Source organism: Macaca mulatta, chromosome 20, assembly GCF_049350105.2.
Source record: "Macaca mulatta isolate MMU2019108-1 chromosome 20, T2T-MMU8v2.0, whole genome shotgun sequence".
NCBI lineage: Eukaryota > Metazoa > Chordata > Mammalia > Primates > Cercopithecidae > Macaca > Macaca mulatta.
In genome coordinates this window covers 13,894,060-13,918,583 of record NC_133425.1, presented here as the reverse complement: position 1 = coordinate 13,918,583, position 24,524 = coordinate 13,894,060, and the positions used below count along the sequence as shown (strand labels likewise).

General features: G+C 43.8%; 1 protein-coding gene and 1 long non-coding RNA gene across 11 annotated transcripts in view; both read left to right on the top strand.

Annotated features, from left to right (window-relative positions):
• CPPED1 (calcineurin like phosphoesterase domain containing 1) overlaps window positions 1–24,524 on the top strand; it is a 137,079-nt gene that overhangs the window by 18,490 nt on the left and 94,065 nt on the right. For all 10 annotated transcript variants that reach the window (XR_013412467.1, XR_013412466.1, XR_013412468.1 and 7 more), the window contains one exon: window positions 4,341–4,559. Coding sequence is in view for 6 of the 10 variants with exons in the window: in XM_077987329.1 (XP_077843455.1) it covers window positions 4,341–4,559 (219 nt within the window). In the remaining 4 variants the exon portion in view is untranslated. The remainder of the gene's footprint in view (window positions 1–4,340; window positions 4,560–24,524) is intronic.
• LOC144338395 (uncharacterized) lies at window positions 9,947–14,367 on the top strand. Its single transcript, XR_013412475.1, has 2 exons — window positions 9,947–10,548; window positions 11,456–14,367. It is a non-coding gene; the product is annotated as an uncharacterized LOC144338395 (long non-coding RNA).

Below are 24,524 nucleotides of genomic sequence, written 5' to 3'. Positions count from 1 at the left end.
TATTGTTAAGAAGTCACTTTCATCTGAGTGTGGTGGCTCATCCCTATAATCCCTGCACTTTGGGAGGCCAAGGCCGATGTGGGCAGATCATTTGAGGCCAGGAGCTTCAGACCAGCCTGGCCATCATGGCAAAACCCCGTCTCTACTAAAACTACAAAAACTAGTCGGGTGTGGTGGTGTATGCCTGTAATCGCAGCTACTTGGGAGGCTGAGGCATGAGAATCGCTTGAGCCTGGGAGGCAGAGATTGCAGCATTGCGCTCCAGCCTGGGTGACAGAGGGAAACTTTGTCTTAAAAAAAAAAAAAAAAAAAGAATTCACTTTTGTCTGGGTGTGGTGGCTCATGCCTGTAATCCCAGCATTTTGGGAGGCTGAGGCAGGAGGATCACTTGAGCATGGGAAATCAAGGCTTCAGGGAGCCATGATTATGCCACTGTACTCTAGCTTGGGTGACAAAGCCAGACCCCATCTGTAAAAGTAAATTTAAAAAGACACAATTCAGTTTCATAATGTAAAAAGCTGCCCTTTTAAGGGATGGAGAGGTATACATTTAAAAGAGATTCCTCCTTCTAGAATTAAGCATTGTAAACTCCAAATATCTTTAATTCTGCCTTGATTAAAAAAAAAAAAATGAGACCAAAGACCACCAGCTTCTGTAGCAGGAACCTTAAGAGCACCCAGTTCCTTTGGAAAATGAAGATTCCTGAGTAAACAAATTATCTCATTAGATAGGTAGATTGAATACTGATGTGTGAGCTGTCATTTATTTTAGGTCAAATCTATTTATTTTGTGCCTTGTCATCAAAAAATTGAGATTCTAAGTTTTTAGGAAGTAAACAAGTAATAATGAAAGATTTATTATAATAGCTCCAAGGACTATTGACTTTTTGAAATTCTATTTGTCATAGGAAATGATTTGTTAAAACATTTGCTGTAGGGAGCTGTTTATAAACTCTGTTGTAGAAGGTTGATTTACACTGCTACCTTGGGGTGCCTGTGGTCACCTCCCTTATCTGGTTCTGATTAATTCATCTAGCTTAAATGGCTCTGTAAACAGCCTCAGAAGTAGAAACACAGCTAGAAGCATTCATTGGTGTAAAAAGGTTATTATGAAAGTAAAATAAATGATTAATATGTTAAGACACAAAGCAGAATCTCATTTTTTTTTTGATGACACAATGATCCCAATCTTCAGGAAATCTCGTTGTCTACTTCTTGACCACTTATCCCTAATGCCTCGTTTATAGGGATCTATTACTGTGTAACAAGTTACCCTGAAACTTCAGGACTGAAAAAGCAAATATGTATCATGTCACAGGATTTTGTGAGGAATCTGGGTACAGCTTAGTTGAGTTCGTCTGCCAAAGAGTCTCATAAGGCTTCAATCAAGGTATCTGTTGGGGCTGTGGTCTCATTTGAAAGCTCAACAGAGGAGTGTCCTCTTCCAAGCTGACTCACATGGTTGTTAGCAGGATTGGTTTCTCTTGGGCTGTTGGCCAGAGGTTTCCCTCTGTTCCTCAGCACACTGGCCTCTCTATAGGGATATTCACAACATGGCAGTTTTTAATCTCCAGAGCAAAGGCTCTGAGAAAGAGATGAAAGTCATGGTCTTCTTTTAGCCCACTCTCAGAAGGGACTCCCATCATTGTATTCTGTTTATTAGAAGCAGGCTGCAGCCCACACTCAGAGGGTGTTGCACAGGGATGTAAATATCAGGAGGCAGGGATTTGGGGGCATCTTAGAGTCTTTCTGCCAACACAATCAGTTGGCACAGTGAATCAGTGCTCAATCACAATCAGTGCTCAGTGAATGACAGTTGACTCCCTCAGTCCCTGTTAGATGTGCCATATTGCTGTCTTTCTCCATGAGGTACACACACCAGGGTTTCATGCAGTTTTTGTTTAGATTGAGTTCTGGCCCCTTTTGATTGAACACTGTGCTGTAAGTTGAGGACTGGTGGGTTTATGTGCATGTACAATTTGTTCTGTAAAGTGCAGAGGTATTTTTGTTTGTTCACTTTTTTTTTCTTTAACTGTGAAAAAGGAATTAAGAAGGGAAAGGAGGCTTGAAACCAGAATCCACTCGAAGGCGATAGTAAGCTCAGTGTGATGGGTGGAAAAGTGGCCATGGAATTTAAAAAGGTTATCACTGGCCCTTACTTGCCATTTAGATCTCAGCTTAAATGTCACCACTTCAGAGAGGTCTTTCCTGTCTTATTTATTTATTTTTATTTAGTTTTGAGACAGAGTCTCTCTCTGTCATCCAGGCTGGAGTGCAGTGGCATGATCCCGGCTCACTGCAATCTCCGCCTCCCGGGTTAAAGCATTCCTCTCACCTCAACCTTCAAAGTAGCTGAGACTACAGGGATGCACTACCACGTCTGGCTAATTTTTTATATTTTTAGTAGAAATGGGGTTTTGCCATGTTGGTCAGGCTGGTCTCGAATTCGTTACCTCAAGTGATCTGCCCACCTTGGCCTCCCAAACTGCTGGGATCCTAGGTGTGAGTCACCGAGCCCAGCCCTGTGTGTCTGAACTAGCCATTGCCTCACTCTTAATCTGCATCGTCATTAATACTCTCTGATTCTATTCCCTGCCTGTTTACTTGCTCATCTCCCCCCACGAGCACTGAGTGCGAGGACAGCGGGGACTCATCTGTCTTGGTCACCCTCATACTGCCAGCACCTCTCACAAGTCCTGGCAAAGCAAAGGCTCCCGGTATGATACTTACCCAATAGACAAATGAATCAAACACATGGACGTGAACTGATTCCAAGGAGTTTTTTAGAAATTGCAGCATCATCATGACTTCCAAAGGAAATGCCATTTATTCAGTTAACATGCATTGTCCATTAAATTATAATAATAATAGTTATTATTATTGAGATAGAGTGTCATTCTGTCACCCAGGCTGGAGTGCAGTGACGTGATCTCGGCTCACTGCAACCTCCGCCTTCCGGGTCAAGTGATTCTCGTGCCTCAGCCTCCCAGATAGCTGGGATTACCCATGCCCACCACCACGCCTGGCTAATTTTTGTATTTTTGGTAGAGATGGGGTTTCACCATGTTGCCCAGGCTGGTCTCGGACCCTTGACCTCAGGTGACCCGCCCATGTTGGCCTCCTAAAGTGTTGGGATTAGAGGCGTGAACCACCATACCTGGCCATATATTAAATTATGAAAAAAAATAAAAATAAAAACAGCCTCAAGATGAAGGGGCAGCTCTGTCCCACCACTAAGCACTAGCGGGCCATTCAGCAAGTTCTGTCACCTCTCCTGGCCTCAGTTTCGTCAGAGGATAAATGAGGGAGCTGTAGATTGGGGGTCCTCAGACTGTGCTGTGCCCAGCACCAGATCTGGCTCTGGCACCGGAAGTTCCAGATGCTCTTCTGTAAGAGCAAGCGGCTTTGCCTGGCATATTTTTTCAACTTTGGTCTGCCATGTACGATTTTGATTATAGAATGGATTCTGTGGCCAAATAATTTTTTAAAAAGTGAAACCCACAGCACTTCTGTGCCCATTAATGGCCATTCCAGCTCTGCCCAAGCAGGCACCAGCGGCAGTTCTGGCAGATGAGAGTAGAAACCCAACCCCCCTAAAGCTTTGGCCCAGGAGAGCCAATCGGAAGAGCAAGCAGAATGATTTCAGGTGGCCTAGATCCCTTTCCAAGAACATAAAGAGCCCCCACCCCCAGCCTCACACCTCACAGATGCCCACATCCTACTGCCTTTGAAATGTTAGCATCGATTTTTCTTTTTTCTTTTTTTTTTTCTCCCACATTGACTTACTCATTTCAAGATCTCATTTCTGGCACCACATCTCCCACCAGATAGCCAGAGCTTCTGAGTGCCAAGTTTTATAATTAAAATTCTGTCACATCCCCCGAAACGGTGGAAATGGTGCCATGAAGCCTTGCAGAAAAGATTTGTAAGCACTTCACCTAGTAATTTAAATATAATACTTCTGGCAGCATTCAATTTGGGGTGTTTTATTCGAATTTAAAGACGATTATTGAGCACAAATATCCTCTGCAATTGGGTGCTCTTGTGGCCCCGTGCTTCCTTTTGGCTGTCTAGCTTGTCAACAGGCAGTTTGGTGGTGTGGCTGCAGAAGCCCACGTGGACAGTCCTGGCCTTTGGGTATCACCAGGTCCCAGGCGTAATTAGTATAAATCAAAATCCTCTAGACTATGACAGGAAAATGGTATGTTTGAACAGCAGCGTATTAAAATGACCTACTTAATTTAAGAAAAATAGTGTATCCACTTTGCATGGTAACCTGGTTGCTTTTATGGCAGATTTTACAACATTTCTCCTTCTCTCTCTCTCTCTCTTTTTTTGAAGAAAAGGAAAGCGAATGGAAAGGCCCATTCTACTTCATCCTGGGCGCAGACCCACAGTTTGGGCTGATGAAGGCCTGGTCCACTGGGGACTGTGACAATGGCGGTGATGAATGGGAACAGGAGATCCGTCTAACTGAGCAAGCCGTCCAGGCCATCAACAGGCTGAACCCCAAGCCCAAATTCTTCGTTCTGTGCGGCGACCTCATCCACGCCATGCCAGGTGAGACTCGGGTCGCCGCTTGTGACCTTTCCTCCTTCAGCCAGTCATGACTGCATTTGGGCAGGGAAAAAAAAGATGTCGCTTCAAAGGCATCTTTGCTCAGTCATGGACCATTCTTTCACTTCATGATTGTTGCAGTATCCTTGAACATCCGAAAGTGCACACTCATTTTACATTGAGAGTTTGGCGAGATTAATCACAGTAATTAGGCACAGCTACAGTTCTGATGATTTGAGCTTAATATGAAACATGGAACAGATTCCCACACATCACCTTTCTGCATTTCCAGGGACAAACTTGAACTGCTTCCAGACACTATATCCATAAATACAATCTTCTCTCCTCATTTCCTTTCTTCTTACACTTTTATTTCTCCCTTATTTGTTGGTGCTTTTTTAGTTGCAAGTGACAGAAATCCAACTTAAAACAGGAATCCCTTTTTTTTTTTAAAGGTACGTGTTGCCTAATGGAAATGTAAAGTCCAGAGGCAGACCTGAGTTGCCGGTATAGCTGGATCTAGGGGGTCAGTTTGGTTATCAGGACTTGGTCTCTCCATTACATTCAGGCTCTCTCTAGATAGTGGCTCCTAGGAGCTCTGCATTTGTATCCTTTTGACAGAAACCACAACAGAAAGAAAGTGCCTTATTCTGGGTGATCCAAAGTCCCAGGCTGGCTGGGTGCAGTGACTCATGCCTGTAATCCCAGCACTTTGGGAGGCTGAGGCAGGTGGATCACTTGAGCTCAGGAGTTCGAGACCAGCCTGGCCATCATGGTGAAATCCCATCTCTACTAAAAATACAAAAATTAGCCAGGCATGGTGGTGCATGTCTGTAGTCCCAGTTACTCAGGAGGCTGAGGCACGAGAATTGCTTGAACTCAGGAGTCGGAGGTTGCAGTGAACCAAGATTTTGCCACTGCACTTCAGCCTGGGTGAAGGAGTGAGACTCCATCTCAAAAACACAAAAAACAAAGTCCTAGGCTCATACACCTCTGACTCACATGGCCCCCTTCCACCAGAGTGTGGGGGAACTGCAACCATATACCCTAAAGAACAGGACAGTCTCCCCCCAAAAAAGTGAGACATTGGAAATGAAACAATGACAGATGCCTTCTGGACCTTTCTTCCTATTTTGCCTACTCTGATGTTCTTTTCTCCTAGGCAAGGATAAAGCCCAGCAAGCAGGTATAAGCAAGCAGAGAGTGCCCCTGTCCCTCAGGGAGGCAGGGGACCTTAGACCTTTGCAGAAAACACAGCAATGGCTGTGGGTGTCTGTCTGGGGCTAGCTGTACCTTGTAAACCAAGCCTCTGAGTCCTGTGATGATGTCTAACTCCTTTAGAAGCCGAGGTACCCTGTAGTAGGTCTGGGTGTATCAATTCCTCCCCATCATGGCTCTTTTTTTCTAGCAACCCACTTACCCAGAACAAAACCCATAATGAAAACATGAGAATGGCTGGGCGCGGTGGCTTATGCACTTGGGGAGGCCGAGACAGGTGGATCACTTGAGGTCAGGAGTTCAAGATCAGTCTGGCCAACATGGTGAAACCCTGTCTCTACTAAAAAATATAAAAATTAGCCAGGCGTGGTGGCAGGCGCCTGTAACCCTAGCTACTCGAGAGGCTAAGGCACGAGAATCGCTCGAACTCGGGAGGCAGAGGTTGCAGTGAGCCAAGATCGTGCCACTGCACTCCAGCCTGGGCGATAGAGCGCGAAACTCGGTCTAAAAAAAATTAGCCAGGTGTGGTGGTGCATGCCTGTGGTCCCAGCTGCTGAGGAGGCTAAAGTGGGAAGAACACTTGAGTCCAGGAGTTTGAGGCTGCAGTGCCATGAACCTACCACTGCACTCCAGCCTCCAGACAACAGAGAGAGCCCCTGTCTCTAATAAAAAAGACGAAAAGAAGATTTCAAATTTTTCTGTTCAGTGGTTTCTTCTCTTTAAAAACGGAGTGTTATAAGGCTCACTGGAATTATATAACATGTTCTCGTAGATGTTTACCAACTTGTTTTGAATTCTGTTAATGTGTTCAGTCATATTTCAAAATCAGATTTCAAATAAAAGCTTTTCATGCAATTACGTTGCTTTTTAAATAAGATGTACTGAATGTACATTAAACATTATAAATTAAAAGATATGGTTTTTATGATCTGCCCTGCCAGTTGGTCAAGACTTCGTAAATGTGACTTGGCAAACTTTTGAACGTGAATTTTACATGCAGTGCAACTCAAGCAGAATTGATAATTTGTTCTGAAGACTTGGACTGTTTTCTGCGGTTTTAATTGAACCAGTGAAAGGACTGTAACTGTTTTGAATATTGTGGTTTGAGATTAAACAGAGCATTTTAAAACTAGTTACCATTTTTTAATATGCAATAAGTGCCTTCCCTCTCATTTAGCTCATAGGCAGGGTTAGACACTAAAAAGTAATTATTTGCTTTGACTACTTAGCACATTCTTCATTATCAAATGCATGTATTAATAGCAAACAAAATCAGAAAGCATACTTTTAGTTCTACCATAAATAATATCTTGGCCCTGGCCAGGCGCAATGGCTGACACTTGCAATCCCAGCACTTTGGGAGGCCAAGGTGGGTGGATCACCTGAGGTCAGGAGTTCGAGACCAGCCTGGCCAACATGGTGAAACCCCCGTCTCTACTAAAATACAAAAATTAGCTGGACCTGGTGGTGCACACCTGTGATCCCAGCTACTCTGGAGGCTGAGGCAGGAGAATCGCTTGAACCCAGGAGGTGGAGGTTGCAATGAGCAAGATTGTACCACTGCACTCCAGCCTGGGCAGCAGAGTGAGACTCCATCTCAAAAAAAAAAAAAAAAAAAAGAAAAGAAAATATCTTGGGCCAAGTGGATTTAAGTTGACAATGGAGAAAGGCCAGGCATGGTGGCTCACACCTGTAATCCCAGCACTTTGGGAGGCCATGGTGGGCAGATCACTTGAGGTCAGGAATTCGAGACCAGCTTGGCCAACATGGTGAAACCCTGTCCCTACTAAAAATACAAAAATTAGCTCAGCATGGTGGCATGGGCCTGTAATCTCAGCTACTTGGGAGATTGAGGGAGGAGAATCGCTTGAACCCAGGAGGCAGAGAATCCAGTGAGCCAAGATTGCACCACTGCATTCCGGCCTAAGCGACAGAGCAAGACTTCAGCTCAAAAAAAAAAAAAAAAAAAAGAAGAAAATAGAGAAAAAGAACTTTCATTTTTTTTTGTGAAAGTTATAATATGCTTTTTCTTATAAATATCCATTACAGTATTTATCGTCCACAAAAATGTCTTGTGTGCAAACTAAGTGCCAGTTACAGCGCTAGATGCTATGGATATAATACTGGAGACAAGAGACCTGGTCCTTCTATGGAACTAGAATCTTGGGAGAGAAGCATAAAAATATGACAGGAAGAGGAGTCCTTGGTGCCAAGCCCATAGGAAAATCCTTAAGAGATACAAGCTTCTTTGTTTCACACAAAGTCCATTTAGTTTTGAAGCACATTTTCGTTTTGCAGGCATCTTTTGGGTTATCTTGGTATTTTTTTCTATTATAAAGCTCCTCTATGGGGTAAGCCACATTATAAGTAGCAAGTGAAGATTTGTACAGATATTGAGACCCATCGATTTTCATCCCTCACTCTTAATTTAGGGTTACTCTTGTCAGTCCTACTGATGCTGAGGCATCGACCCACTGGTTTTGTCCCCAGGAGCCTTGTTAGATTTCAGCAATTACGTGTGAAACTGACAAATCAGAACGTGATGAAACCTTTAGGGTGCAAGAGATTCCTTTGAGCCTTTAGAACAGTTTGTTACTAACACACACGTCCATCCCTGTTTATTAAAAATTGGCATAACCACACAAAAACAGTTAATACAGGATGAATTCTTCCCTTGATATAAAGTCTCCTTGCAGAGTTCTTCATGTATTGACCTGCACTTGGGCAACTATTCTGTGACTTAGCTTCAGTTGATGATTTAGCCCGGGGAACTCCTCTGTTCTGTAAAGGGAGGCAAGCCTTTATTAGTCTGTTTTCATGCTGCTGATAAAGACCTATTTGAGACTGAGTAATTTATAAACAAAAAGATTTAATTGCCTCACAGTTCCACGTGGCTGGGGAGGCTGGGGAGGCCTCACAATCATGGCAGAAGGCAAAAGGCACATCTGTTTTTTGTTTTTTGTTTTTTTTGAGATGGAGTCTCTCTCTGTTGCCCAGGCTGGAGTGCAGTGGTGCGATCTTGGCTCACTGCAACGTCTGCCTCCTGGGGTCAAGCGATTCTCCTGCCTCAGCTTCCCAAGTAGCTGGGACTACAGGCACACACCACCACACCCGGCTAATTTTTGTATTTTCAGTAGGGATGGGATTTCACCATGTTGGCCAGGATGGTCTGGATCTCCTGACCTCGTGATCCACCTGCCTCAGCCTCCCAAAGTGCTGTGATTACAGGTGTAAGCCACCACACCTGGCTGAGAGGCACATCTTATATGGCAGCAGACAAGAGAGAAGAGAAATTGTGCAGGGAAACTCCCCTTTACAAAACCATCAGATCTCGTGAGACTTATTCACAATCATGAGAACAGCACGAGAAAGACCCACCCGTGATTCAGTTACCTCCCACCAGGTCCCTTCCACAACGTGTGGGAATTGTGGGAGCTACAATTCAAGATGAGACTTGAGTGGGGCCACAGCAAAACCTTATCAGTGTTATTCCAAAGGATGGTATGTTAGTTTCCTGTTCCTGATATCACAAATTACCACCAACTTAGTGGAATCAAACAGTTATCTTACCATCCCAGAGGTCATACCAACAAGAACCTCAGCAGTGTGTTCCTTGTAGGGGTTCCAGCTTCTAGAGGCCAACTGCGTTTCTTGGCTTGTGCTCTTCTTCTGTCTTCAAAGTCAGCAGCAGCGTTGCACCTTTTCTCCTCTGTGACCTGTGCTCCACCCTCTCATATTCTGTTACTCTGATTCTCCTGCTTTCCTCTTATAAAGACCCTGGTGATTATATTAGGTCCATCCAGATAACCCAGGATAATGTTTCCATCTCAAGATCCTTAACATAATTCCATCTGCAGATTCCCCTTTTGCCATATAAGGTAGCATACTTGTAAGTTCCAGGAGTTAGGATGTCGAACATCTTTGGAGGGACATCGTTCAGCCTACTGCAGATGGCAGGGACTGGAATTCAGGGTCTGTTATCTGCCAGGAACTGTGTTACTATCTCTCATCTACTCATTACAGTCTTGCAAAGGAGGTGTCATTGCTATTTCCATTTTAATTGATGGGGAAACTGGCTCAGAGCAGTGAATTGCTTTTCCCAAGGCCACTCAGCTTGTAAACCGGGAACTCTTGTTCATCTGTTTCCAAACCCCATGTGCTTCGTTTTGCAGCCTGGCTGGTCAGACAGAGGGTGGTGCCCAGAGCAGCAGATGGAGCTGTTAGAGATGTGGAATCTCTGCCCTACTCAGACCTAGTGGATCCGAATCAGAATTTTAACAAGATTCCCAGATGAGTCGTATGGACAGTGAGGTTAAGAAGCACCTATAGTTTGAGCATCCCTAATCTGAAAATCCACTATGCTTCAAAATGTGAAACTTTTTGAGCACTGCCATGACACCACAGTGGAAAACTCTACACCTTTGGTCCCAAGCATTTTGAATAAGAGATACTCAACTTGTAATAGTGATGATGAGGATGATGGCAGTGCTGCAGGAAAAGTACCCATAGATGACATGGTGAAGGTGTGTGTCTTAGTCTGTTTTCTGTTGCTTATAATGGAATATCTGGAACTGGGTCGTTTATAAGAAAGGAAATTTAGTTATTTCAGTTATGGAGGCTGAGAAGTCCAGGGTCAAGGGGCTGCCTCAGCTGAGGGCCTTCTTGCTAGTGGGGACTCTCTGCAGACTCTCAAAGTGGTACAGAACATCACATGGGGAGGGGACTGAGTGTGCTAACTCGGGTCTCTCCTCTTCTTAAAAAGCCACCAGGCCAGGTGCAGTGGCTCACATCTATAATCCCGGCACTTTGGGAGGCCAAGGCAAGTGGATTGCTTGAGCTCAGAAGTTCGAGACTAGCCTGGGCAACATAGTGAAACCCCATCTTTACAAAAAATAGAAAATTAGCCAGGTATGGTGGTGCATACCTGTCATCCCAGCTACTTGGGAGGCTGAGGCGAGAGAATTGCTTGAACCTGGGAGGCCAAGCTTCAGTGAGCCGCAATCATGCCACTGCACTCCAGCCTGGGTGACAGAGCAAGACCCTTTCTCAAAAAAAAAAAAAAAAAAAGCATTCTGTCCCACTCTCATGATAACCCATTAATCCACTAACTCATTTGTTCATTAATCCATGAATGGATTAAGCGTATTCATAGGTTTTGCAACATTAATCCATTCATGAGGGCAGGGCCCTCATGATCCAGCCACCTCTTAAACGCCCCACCTCTCACAACTGCCACACTGGAGATTACATTTCAACATGAGTTTTGGAGGACACAGATATTTAAACCATAGCAATGTGTGGTGAGCTATTGAAGGACTAGAGCAGCACACATTCATAACAGATCAAGAAATTGTGTCAGTTAATAAAAGAGACTTCTAAGACAAAAGCCCTTGTTAATAAGGCAGATGACTCTGGAGGGAACCTTTTTTTTTTTTTTGAAACAGAGTCTTACTCTGTCATCCAGGCTGGAGTGCAGTGGCATGATCTCGTCTCACTGCAACCTCTGCCTCCCGGGTTCAAGTGATTCTCCTGCCTCAGTCTCCTGAGTAGCTGGGATTACAGGTGCCTGCCACCATACCTGGCTAATTTTTAAATTTTAGTAGAGATGAGGTTTTGTCATGTTGGCCAGGCTGGTCTTGAACTCCTGACCTCAAGTGAGTGCCCCCCTCGGTCTCCCAAAGTGCTGGGATTATAAGTGTTGAGTCACGGCACCCAGCTTGGAGGGAACAGTTTTAAAAAGCCATCCAGCAGAATGCCTCGTCATCCTTGGCGGACTCACTTTCTGGTCCCTCAGTGGCTTCTGATGTTTCTTCTCACCTGAAAAAATAAAATACAGTGCACAGGAGCCTTTTGGCAGCATTGCAGGTGGAGACTGGAAGCCTGCTGTCATCTGTTGCTGCCGCTGCTACTGAACAGGTGAGGCAGGTATTCTGATGATGCCCTGTGCCGCTTAGTTTCCCTGGGCACATTGTTTTCTCACCATGTTAATGGTGTGTCTTATTTTTTACTGTTAAGTACTTAGGTGTGAATAAGTGTAACAAAATGATTGTTTACCGGTAGCATGTAAATTCAGTGAATTCAGAGTCAGGAATCATGATGATGCCAAACAACCACAGATTGTTCACTTGGGTGGCTGAGACAGACACTTTTTATTGTTTATTTATGTATTTTTATTATTTTTTGAGGGAGAGCCTCACTCTGTCGCCTACGCTGGGTACAATGTCATGATCTCAGCTCCTCACTGCACCCTCCACCTCCCGGGTTCAAGCAATTCTCATGCCTCACCATGCCCGGCTAATTTTTGTATTTTTAGTAGAGATGGGGTTTCACCACGTTGGCTAGGCTGGTCTTGAACTCCTGGCCGGAAGTGATCTGCTCGCCTCGCCCTCCCAAAGTGTTGGACTTAACAGGCATGAGCCACCCCGCTGGGTCACGTCCACTTTTTAATGGGCTAACCGTAATCTTGTGTATATGCAAGTGGTTTGTGAACATTCCTTTTAACTGGGGAAGATAATAGTGTATATGAAGAGAACCATTATTCCTTTAGACTTACACATACTCAGCATTTAAAGAGAAATGCTTTAAGTTTGTAGGATTTGCTTTGCTTTTTACACAACACTTTGAAAATGCAGGATGACCTCTTCTTACAGGACTTCCAGAATAGCCCTTTGATATTCAGGAAAACAGCCACACATACGTACTTTAAAAGGGTCTTTATGCAGAACGCTTAGAAGAGCTACAATGGCTTCTTTCTTTTGGGTCTTGCACTTGTACATAACCCCTTACCTGCCATCTCAAAGTTCAGAAAGCTCTGAAAACTATGAGTTTTTTCTTAAGTTTGAAACTAAGCTGGTGGCAAAACTGCCTTCCAGGTGACAAAAGGGCTGTTTATGGTCTTTATCGATCCCAATATTTCGTGAGCGTATTCATATGTTTTGGTAACAAAATATTACTGGGTTTCGTTACAGGGCACTGCCCGAGTCCCAGCTCGAAGCGTTATTTAATCTGTGTTCTATGCCCTGTTTTACCATTCTAAAGTTAGAAAAACGTGGAATTTCAAATGAGATCTGGCCTAGGGGGTTTGGGATAAGAGCTTATGGATCTGCAAAGTTGATACTTTGGGATTGATAGATGAAGAAGCCTTTCATCACTAAAAGCAGAAGGCTTTTCTGATTTAATATAGTTCCCCAAGTTGACTTTCCCACATCCATTGCTCAGCAACTGTATTTTCAAAAGTTAAAAGGGTCTCAGACATCTCATATTTGAATTTTGGGGACCATTTCTGTTGGGACCAAAGAGAGTCAATATGAAAATGGAATTGGATTTAGAAATGATTCCAACAAATGGAGGCGAGGGAGCATGCACAAAAGTGATACTTGCTATAGATAAAGCAGAATAATCCACTTAGGCAGAACTTCAAGGTAAAGAAGGGCTGGACTTGTGCAGATATGGTTGCAAAAGGCTGGAGAGGAGAGGAAGCAAATCAGTAGAATGTGGTTAAGAATGGCAGATGCTATGGGGAGGTAAAGTAGAATTACTGATTAAGGGACTTAGGCTTTTCCATCAGGAAAACGCCCCAGGAGACCTGAAAACTTCTAATTCAAATTCATCTAGTTTGGTAGCTCTTCACCTTAAATTAGATGTCAAGGGCTAGACCAAGGTCCCGATAAGAGTAGCCGTGGCCAAATAACCGTCAAGACTCCTTCCTCACTGGGAGGTTTTTTTTTGTTTTTGTTTGTTTGTTTTTTGAGACAGAGTCTTGTTCTGTCGCCCAGCCTGGAGTGTAGTGGCGCAATCTCAACTCACTGCAACCTCCATCTCCCGGGTTCAAGCAATTCTCCTGCCTCAGCCTCCCGAGTAGCTGGGACTACAGGCGTGTACCACCATGCTCAGCTAATTTTTGTATTTTTAGTAGAGACGAGGTTTCTCCATGTTGGCCAGGCTGGTCTCAAACTCCTGACCTCGGGTGATCCCCCTGCCTTGGCCCCCCAAAGTTCTGGGATTACAGACGTGAGCCACCACACCTGACCCCCACTGGGAGGTTTCTAATTCTGTAATGAATGTGTAGAATTGGGAAATAAAACCTTTGAACAAAGCATGCTTTGGTGTGCTGGGCTTCAGGCAAAGAATAAAGCCCTTTGTCTTTCTGTGGTTCCACAATCCAGGAAGGTTGATACTCATTTTCCTCCAGCTGGGCAGACGCAAACCCATGAACATAATTCTGGTACAAGACAGGCCATGATAAGCAAAGCCTCAGAGGCATAATTTTGAAAACCAAAGCCAGGATTAAGGCTCTGGCCAGGAAAAGGCTTTATCTCATTGCTCCAACCTGCGCAAGTTCGCCTTCCCCCAAGCTTAGTTCCAAGTTCCTAAAGGGCAGCGGGGGTGTGTGTGTGTGTGTCTGTGTGTCTGTATTGGTGTGTACTTTCGTTTAGTACCCAGTGCAAGGCACATGGAAGGTATTCAGTGAATGCTGCTCAGATACTTCACGGTATGTTTCCCATGATCTTTAGCAAGAAGCCAGCACATGGTAGGCACCCAGTACAGATTTCCGGAACACGTGAATAAATAGTCAACTCATTTATTTAACAAATCTGTACTGAGAGTCTACTTTGTACCAGGCACTGTTCTAGATGTTTGTGCTGTGTTAGTGAATGAAACAGACAGAAATCTGTGCTTCATTTAGAAATAAGGAATATAGATACATGTAGATATATTGAAATATGAAATTCTTTGTGTTTTTTGTTGTTGTCATTCTAGTGTTTTGTAGGATTTAAATGAGGGTAGATATGGATCTTTTTATTGTTACTTTATTAAATTTTTAAATTCTACAATAATACATAGAGACATTCTCCTTGTAAATTTAAAATCTATAGTTAAAATAAACTTTGACCAACCCCTAAGTGCTTCCCTCGGCGTCACCATGGTCAAAAGTGTTTATGAATGTAAGCATGCTGGCCCTTTCCTCTTCTCTGCCCTCCTCTTCCCTCCCCTCCCCTCTCCTCCCATCCCCTCCCCTCTCCTCCCATCCCCTCCCCTCCCTCTCCTTTCCTTCTCCCCTCCCTTTCCTTCTGCTCTCCCTTTCCTTTCCTTCTGCCTTCCCTTTCTTTTCCTTTCCTTGATATAGTCTCACTCTGTCGCCCAGGCTGGAGTACAGTGGCATGATCTCAGCTCACTACAACCTCTGCCTCCTGGGTTCAAGCGATTCTCCTGCCTCAGCCTCCCGAGTAGCTGGGACTACAGGTGTGTGTGCCACCACACCAGCTGATTTTTTTATTTTTAGTAGATACAGAGTTTTGTCATGTTGGCCAGGCTGGTCTCGAACTCCTGACCTCCGGTGATCTGCCTATCTTGGCCTTCCAAAGTGCTGGGATTACATGTGTGAGCCACCACTCCCCGGCCAGCACGCTTTTCTTAAATACAAACGTGAGCATACTGTGCACATTGTCGTGTGATTTACTTTTTCTCCTTTCATCTGTCTAGAAAATCTTATGTTCGTACATACATGTGAGGCTTTTAATAACTGCATTGCGTTCCGTGGATGGGTATTTCATAATTGGCTAATCTTACAACTCCTCCAGGTGGGAGTTAATCTGAACAGCACTGCTGTGAGCATCCTCATACATACTGTTGTATAGTCAGGAAAGTATTTCTTTAGGCTTGAAGTGGGTTGCCTGCGTTTGGAATCTGCCTCAGCGCCATTTGCACTGACCAGCACTTTTCTTCGATGCTATCTCTTGTTTGTAACCGACAGCCTCCATCCCTGTCACGTAAGCAATAAGTTCCTGCACCGCCTACCATGTCATAGATACTCAGAACGTTTCCATTGAACAGAAACCCTTTTGTTCATATTAAAGTAGGATCTGGTTGTTTTGTTTGGTTTTGTTTTTAAAGAGGCTCAGTTAAATCACGTTTATTTCTGCAGCTGTATCATTAGCCTTGAGTTGTTATGTTTAAGTGTCTACTCCAGGCTCCAAGAAATGCCAGGATTTAAAGACAATTTACCCTACAGTGTAACACCGAGAAACATCAAAGGGGAGTTCTATGCGTGCAAGAAAGTGATGCCGTAGTTGAAATATCACCAGCCTCTGGAATGGGCCGGGGCTGTCTGTGCTCAGATTTTCCGCAGGTCGTGTGTGGGCCGAATGCTGAGCAGTAACCCGGGAGCAATCAGCCAAGCCCCCTGGCTCCTGCACTCCTTCACATCCATTATGAGCCCGGTGAAAGCATCCAGGCAATCAGTGACAATGCCGCCCTTCTGCTGAGGCTGATTAAAAGTGGTTGGAACTAATTTACCTTATATGACTAATTAGGGAACTGGGAACATTACTTAAAAAGTTGTTTCTGATTAGGTGTGTGATCGCCCTTCCACCCCTGCCAGCATTTTCTATGTGGCGACCCGGCAGAGGAGCCACACTGGCTGCTGTCAGTCCTTTATTCCAAGTCTCGGCATCTTAACCCATTTTGTGCCTCGGATTCCTTCATCAAGTTGCTGAAACCCCTGGATCCCATCTCAGAATAATATTTCTAAATACATAAAATAAAGTTCCTAGGATTTTTGAGGAAACCAATTCTATTGAAATATGAATAGAATATTCGTGAAATATGGTTATCAAAATATTTTTTTAAATTATTGGATATAGTAATATTCATGTGTTGGTCAGTTATATAACACAATCTAATGGAGCTGATAACTGTCATAGTTTCAAAATGGCAGTGAGTTTAAGGCCAGGCACGGTGGCTCATACCTGTAATCCCAGCATTTTGGGAGGCTGAGGCAGGTGGATCACTTGAGGTCGGGAGTTCAAGACCAACCTGACCAGTGTGGTGAAACCCTGTCTCTACTAAAAATACAAAATTAGCTAGGCGTGGGGGCGTGTGCCTGTAATCCCAGCTACTTGGGAGTCTGAGGCAGGAAAATCGCTTGAACCTGGGAGGTAGAGGTTGCAGTGAGCGGAGATCGCGCCACTGTACTCCAGCCTGGGCCACAAGAGTGAAACTCTGTCTCGAAAAAAAAAGAAAAGAAAAAATGGCAGTGAGTTTAAACCACACCCTGAATTAATCTGCAACAAGTGTGATGTGATGGGGAAAAAAAATCCATGTGATTTCTGTTGGTGCAAAATTCAAGGGGGATGTTAATACCTCTGTAATTTCTACTAACTTCATAATAGAAGGAAATGTTAAATATCAGAAGTTCATGAAAAAACTGGTTTCTTCCCATCTAAGTTCACAGGATGAACCCCAGATCGCCATGACTCCAGATTAAAAGCCCACACCTGTGTGCACATACACACGTACTCTTGTTCTTTGACTTGTTGGAGCCACCTTTTCGTAGTCAACATGTGGCTATTTTAATTGACCAAAGTATAAACTCAACAGTGAAACTCTACCTTTAATTAAAGGCCAGAAGCCTTAACTGTAGCTAGAAAAATGTGAATATTTGATTATTCAATGAAAAGAAGTAGCAGGAGCTCAATAATAGGGACTACTTAACAGTTGCCTTTTGATTACGTTAAAAATAAAAAGCATAATCTTGCTGTCTGGGTTCCAGTGTTTAGATCAAAAACTGAAAACCGAGAGAGCCTTGCCTTATTTGTTTATTTGTTCAGTGATGCATTTGGGAAGGCTTAAAAAAAATAAAAACACACAGTAGAGAAGAAATATATCAGGACCGAAGAAAATAAAAGTTCTTATAGGAAGACAAAACCAGGGGCCGAAACAGATAGTAAGATCTTAAGAGTCCCTGTGGTTGATAGAATTCAGTCGAAGGTTCAGCCAGAGAGAGTTTGTCAAATAAATAAAATCTTACCTATTTCTAAGAGGAATACAGCTTTTCCTGGAAAATCTCATCTTTAAAGAAAATTTTTATGAAACTTTCCTTCTGGGGCACTAAGTAGTACAGTGTCCAATAGGGCAGTTTTGTTTTTTTTTCTACTGAGTCCCAATTTGTCGCCCAGGCTGGAGTGCAGTGGCGTGATCTCTACTCACTGCAACCTTCCTCCTGGGTTCAAGCGATTCTCTCGCCTCAGCCTCCCAAGTAACTGGGACTACAGGTGCCCACCCCCACACTCAGCTAATTTTTGTATTTTTAGTAGAGATGGAATTTCAGCATGCTGGCCAGGCTGGTCTCAAACTCCTGACCTCACATGATCCACCCACCTCAGCCTTCTAAGTGCTGGGATTACAGGCATGAGCCACTGCACCCCAGTAGGGCAATTTCTAGGTGTAGGTTTCTTCACCTGGGTGTGAACTCCGTGGATGGGCTTCATCCAGCCACTGGGTCCTGTCAGCTCTGCAAAGTCCAATGTATTTGCATAGATGCTTGAGGTCGTGAGGATGCTCTGGGGACTGCAGTGGGGAGAAGGTCCATAGCTCTCATCAGAACCTTCGAGGACCTGGTGATGGTTCAGTTTACGTGTCTGCCAGGCTGGGCTGAGAGGTGCCCAGCTAGCTGGGAAGACATGATTTCTGGGTGTGTCCGTGAGGGTATTTGTGAAAGAGATTAGTGTTTAAATCAGTAGACTGAGTGAAGAAGATCTGCCTTCAGTATTGTGGGCAGGCATCATCCAATGCATTGAGGGTTTGAATAGAACAAAAAGATGGAGAAAGGATGAATTTGCTGCCTGTTTGGGCTGAGACGTCTATCTTCTCCTGCCCTTGGACATCGGCACTCCTGGTTGTCAGACCTCTAGATTCAGACCAGTACTAATACCATCAGTTTCTTTGATTCTCAGGCCTTTGGATTTAGATTGAATGAAACCCCCAGCTTACACGTGGCAGGTGGTGTGATTTCTTGGCTCCTGTGACCATGTGAACACATTCCCATACTAAGCCTCCTCTTACATATCTGTGTATCTCCTATTGGTTCCCTGGAGCACATGATGGATACAGGCTCCGTGACTCAAAAGAAAAATGAGGACCTCTGAACAACCATGGAGCCAAAATGATTTGGGATCTGAATGCTCTTGTGTTCTGCTCCCACCTGTGGATGCTGTCCCTCGTAGCAGACCATGATTATAGAGGCTGTTAGGCAAATCGGCTATGGCAGTCTGATCGGAGACACCAGACCAGCCCTCTGAGCAGAAGAGTGCTAGAGCCTGCTTCCACCCTTTGTGCTTCCTTGGGGTTTTCTGTTTTTGCTTTTCTTTTTATTTGAGACGGAGTCTTGCTCTGCGCCCAGGCTGGAGTGCAGTGGCATGATCTCCGCTCACTGTAACCTCTGCCTCCCTGGTTCAAGCAATTTTCCTGCCTCAGCCTCCCAAGTGGCTGGGATTACAGGTGCCCACCACCAGGCCTGATATGGTTTGGCTGTTTGTCCCCACCCAAATCTCAACTTGAATTGTACTTCCATAATTCCCATGTGTTGTGGGAGGGACCCAGTGGGAGATGATTGAATGATGGGAGTGATTTCCCCCATACTGTTCTCATGGTAGTTGAGTAAGTCTCACGAGATCTCATGGTTTTATCAGGGGTTTCTGCTTTTGCATCTTCCTCATTTTTCTCTTGACGCCACCATGTAAGAAGTGTCTTCTGCCTCTTGCCATGATTCTGAGGCCTCCCAGCCATGTGGAGCTGTAAGTCCAATTAAACCCCGTTTCCTTCCCAGTCTCAGGTATGTCATTATCAGCAGCACAAAAATGGACTAATACAATGCCCAGCTATTTTTTTTTTTTTTTGTAGAGTTGGGGTTTCACCATGTTAGCCAGGCTGATCTCGAACTGCTGACCTAAGGTGATCCACCTGCCTCTGCCTCCCCTTGGGGTTTTCTGGAACTAATGAACGTCTTCTGCAGAAGTCTGCACAATCCCCTGGCAAATCAACGCGCCATAGACAAAGCGAGTGTCTTTCTAGCTTGTGCTTAGCTGACTGGAATATTTACATCTTCTCTGTCATTGTTGTTTTTGCTCTAAACACTCATTTCCTGGAGTTAGAACATTTTGCCTCCTTGATGGGCCTATTTTCTGCAACTAAATGAAGCACTAAAAAGGAGCATGATCCCAAAGGGGTTCAATTATCAGGTAATTGGTCAAGTGATCAGAATGTGGAATGAAAAACAATAATGAGAGGTTGGAAAATGGAGCATTTGAATGCCAGAACGGGTGAGGACATACATTTCGCAAACCCAGAATTTAGAAAGTCACCTGCGTGTTTCAAATTCTGTATGGTTTTTCCCCAGTTCCTAAGTAGTTTATTGGAAAGCCATAGTGGAGTCTATTCAATATGTATTATTTGGTTTGTAGGAAATATGTACTGTTCCTTTCTTTCCTTATTTATTATTGGAGTGAAATACCACTGTCATCATCCATAAATATTCTTGTGAAGAAATTTTGTATTGATCTGCAAGGTAGCAATGGAAGAAATTTCACTTGGATAATATACCTTTTATAATGGTTTTTTTTTTCTAAAGCACATTAAAGCATATTTTATATCATACTAAAGCCACCTGTTATGTCAGATAGTTAAATCTCTTTTATTAATTGTATCATAAGCAGGCTAACAGTACAGATTCAACAGAGTTGCTGTAAATATCTAGCAGCCAACATAATCAGCTGTAGCTGTTAGATGCAAAATTAAATGAATCTTGTCTAATAACATGTATAATTTAAAAACTGGTAGGACCTGATGAAGCTTGATATGTTAGCAGTGTGGGGCTGGATCACTACCTGAGTAACATTTATGCCTGCAAAGTTTTAGATCAATGAATTTACATACCTCCGTTAATTAGGAAGAGATAATGAACAGCATTAGAGATGGAAGGGATTATGGCTCCATAAATTCTCTGGGACTAGATGAAAGTAAATGTGTTTAATCAAAGGAATAAATCATTTACTTGAGTTCCACTCCAGACTTCTTAAGTCACAGTGTTCCCAGTGCTAGCGGGGACGTAGTTCGTCTGACAGACGTGGTTTACAGCGTGACACTCTTCTGTTCCACCAGTCACTGCTCATGACCTTGAGGCTGGCAGTTGAGGTCAAGTTGTTTGACTTTAATTCATTTACTCATTTGTTTCTCTGATGGGAACCGAGGGGATCTGCCTTATGTGTCTGCCCCTGCTTAGCAAGAAACAAATACGGTGTCTGTCCTCAGGAAACTTACAGGCTAGTCAGGCAGAGTCATGAGGCATCAAGAGGTACAAATAAAACAAAGTGGTGGCTCTGAGCCTGTGATACCCAAGAAGGTGGGAGGTGGGTGAGTTAGAGAAGGCTTCACTGAAACTGGAGCAGGACCGGGTGGCCCCGACCAGGCTCATGGTTTATTAAAAACTCAAATCAGGCCAGGTGCAGTAACTCACACCTGTAATCTCAGCACTTTGGGAGGCCGAGGCAGAAGGATCACTTGAGGTCAGAAGTTTGAGACCAGCCTGGGCAACATGGCAAAACCCCAACTCTACAAAAAATTCAAAAATTTGGCCGGATGTGGTAGCTCACACCTGTAATCTCAGCACTTTGGGAGGCCAAGGTGGGCAGATCATTTGAGCTCAGGAATTCGAGACCAGCCTGGCTAGCATGGTGAAATCCCTCTCTACAAAAAAATACAAGAATTAGTTGGGTGTGGTGGCATGCACATGCAATCGCCGCTATTTGGGAGGCTGAGGCACGAGAATCGCTTGAAGTTGGGAAGTGGAGATTGCGGTAAGCTGAGACTGCACTACTGCACTCCGGCCTGGGTGACAGAGCAAGACCCTATCTCAAAAAATAAAACTAAACTAAACTAAACTAAAATAAAATAATAAAATATTACCAAAGGTATCCAGAAAAAACCTTAATTAATGCCTCTGCCACCATTGACCTACTTCTCAGAGAAAGCTACAGTTAATGCTTTTTCATGAAAAATTAGGGAAACTTGTCAAGTGTGGATACACTTGCATGTGTAGCTTTTTTTTAAAAAAAAAAAATGCAAATGGGAGCAAAAAAGACACAATGTTTAAATACCTTGTTGTTGTCCTGGTCTTTCCATAGCAGGATATGCAGATGTGTTTCACTTTTTTCAGCGGACAAAATACCAGCTTGCATTAGGTTGGTGCTCAAGTAATGGCAGTTTTGCCATTACTTTCAATGGCAGAAACTGCAATTACGTTGGCACCAATTTAATATTTGAGGTTCGCACTGTGTCCAAAGTCCTGCCAGAGCCAGCACCACAGGGCCCCTCCTGGAGTCCGTACGTTTGTGTACATGGGCAGCAGTTGAGAACTGGCCTGTGATGTCGGATGGCTTAAATTCAGATCCTGGCTCTCTTGTTTCCTGGCCAAATAGCTTTGGGCAAGTTATCTAATCTCTCTGTAGCTGAATTTCCTTATCTGTAAAATGCAGATAATAATGGTACTCGCTTCATAGGTTTCTCATAAGACTTAAATGAAATAATCTATAAAAGTGCTTAGAATATTGGCTGGTGTTTAATACAGCCCAGTAACTACGATTACTTCTGTTCTATTTTTAATAATGACTCTATTGAGATTGAATTCTATACCATGCCACTCATCCATTTCCATTCATTGGTCTTTTGTGTATTTGCTGAGTTGTGTAATGATCACCAAAATCAGTATTAAATCATTTTTATCAAGGCGAGCCATGGTGGGCTCATGCCTGTAATCCCAGCACTTTGGGAGGCCGAGGCAGGCCTTGGGAGAATAGCCTGAATGCCAGGAGTTTGAGACCAGCCTGGGCAACATAGCAAGACCTCATTTCTTTTTTTTTTTTTTTTTTTTTTTTGAGATGGAGTCTCGCTCTTGTTTCCCAGGCTGGAGTGCAATGGCGCCATCTCAGCTTACTGCAACCTCCGTCTCCCAGGTTCAAGCAATTCTCCTGCCTCAGCCTCCCAAGTAGCTGGAATTACAGGCATCCACCACCACACCCAGCTAATTTTTGTATTTTTAGAGTAGAGATGGGGTTTTACCATGTTGGCCAGGCTGGTCTTGAACTCCCAACCTCAAGTGATCCACCCACCTTGGCCTCCCAAAGTGCTGGGATTACAGGCGTGAGCCACTGTACCTGGTGCAAGCCTTCATTTCTACAAAAAAAATTTTTTTTAATTAGCTGGGTGTGGTGGTGTGTACCTGTAGTCCCAGCCACTGGGGAGGCTGAGGTGGGAGGATTGCCCGAGCCCAGGAGGCAGAGGTTGCAGTTAGCTGATACTGTGCCATTACACTCCAGCCTGGAGGACAGAATGGAACTCTGTCTCAAAACAAAACAAAACATTTTTATCAACCCAAAAAGAAACTCCGTCCTTGTTAGCTGTCATTCCCTATTTCCCTTCACCTCCCACTCCAGTCCTAGGCAGCCACTAATCCACTGTCTGTGTGTAGATTTGCCTATTCTGGATATTTCATATAAATGGAATATACAGTATGAGGCCCCTTGGGATTGACTTCTTTCACTTCCCGTGACGTTTTCAGGGTTCATCCATGTTGCAACTGTTCTTGAATAATATTCTACCATATGGATGTACCACGTTTTATCTATCTACTGCTACTACTTTTTATTATGCTATGAGATACATTCTTAGAAGTAGATTGTTGATTAATTTGAATCACTTTATTCAAATGGTAACACTAAGGAAAGTGGAAATTAGATTCTTGCCCTGACATATGGAATAACTAGTACAATATCATATTTTTACCTCCATTACTAAATAATATCCCTAGCGGTCCAAGAAATCGAATTCACCATCTCCTTGGTGTTACCCTCTTCCCCCGACAAAGAAGTAAAAATTAATGAGAGAGTATTTTTAATGTGGAAATTTAAGTCCCAGGGAACTAAGCAGAAGAGAGAGGCCCAGTTCCCTGCCCTTGGGCAGACCCCAGGCTGTCCTCTCAATTAGCCAAGGATCTGTTTATTTTAAGACTGTAACTCTTCTTTCCATTGTTCCCATTTAAAAAAAAATAAATTTACCTTTCCTATTGTGCTGACGTTGTTCACTTTTTTTTTCTTTTTTTCTTTTTTTTGAGACAGAGTCTCGCTCTGTCGCCCAGACTGGAGTACAGTGGTGCGATCTCAGCTCACTGCAACCTCCACCTCCTGCGTTCAAGTCATGCCTCAGCCTCCCGAGTAGCTGGAATTACAGGCACGCACCACCATGCCCAGCTAATTTTTGTATTTTTAGTAGAGGTGAGGTTTCGCCATGTTGGCCAAGCTGGTCTCGAACTTCTGACCTCAAGTGATCCGCCCACCTCGGCCTCCCAAAGTCCTGGGATTATACCATGAGCCACTGTGCCCGGCCCACATTTTTAATCACTAATATTTTATCTAAAGACTGTAATAGCCCAAACTTTTGGAAAATAGGAAGTAATTTTAGTAAGTGTAGTTCCATTGCTGGTATCCATAGCTTTCATTTATTTCTGGTTAACTAGTCATTTCACAGGACACCGTTTTCCCTGATTGATTCATTATCATTGGGTAAACCTAAGCGGCCACTAGAAATTGGGAAGAGTTTGTTACTAATGTAAATACTACTTGTCATAGTATAGAGCTGCAAATATTGCTGTTTTATTATGAAATAGTTTTACCTTTATCCCTTTTTGCAGATGACCAAACTGTCAGGTCAAACAACTTGCCCGGCACCGCCCAACTGATGGGTAGTGACCCTGTGGTTCCAGCCCATCTCAGAAACTCAGAACTTGGCCTCTTTTCTTTTTCTTTTCTTTTCTTTTTTTTTTTTTTTTTTTTTTTTTTGAGACAGTCTGGCTCTGTCTCCCAGGCTGGAGTGCAGTGACATGATCTCGGCTCATTGCAACCTCCGCCTCCTGGGTTCAAG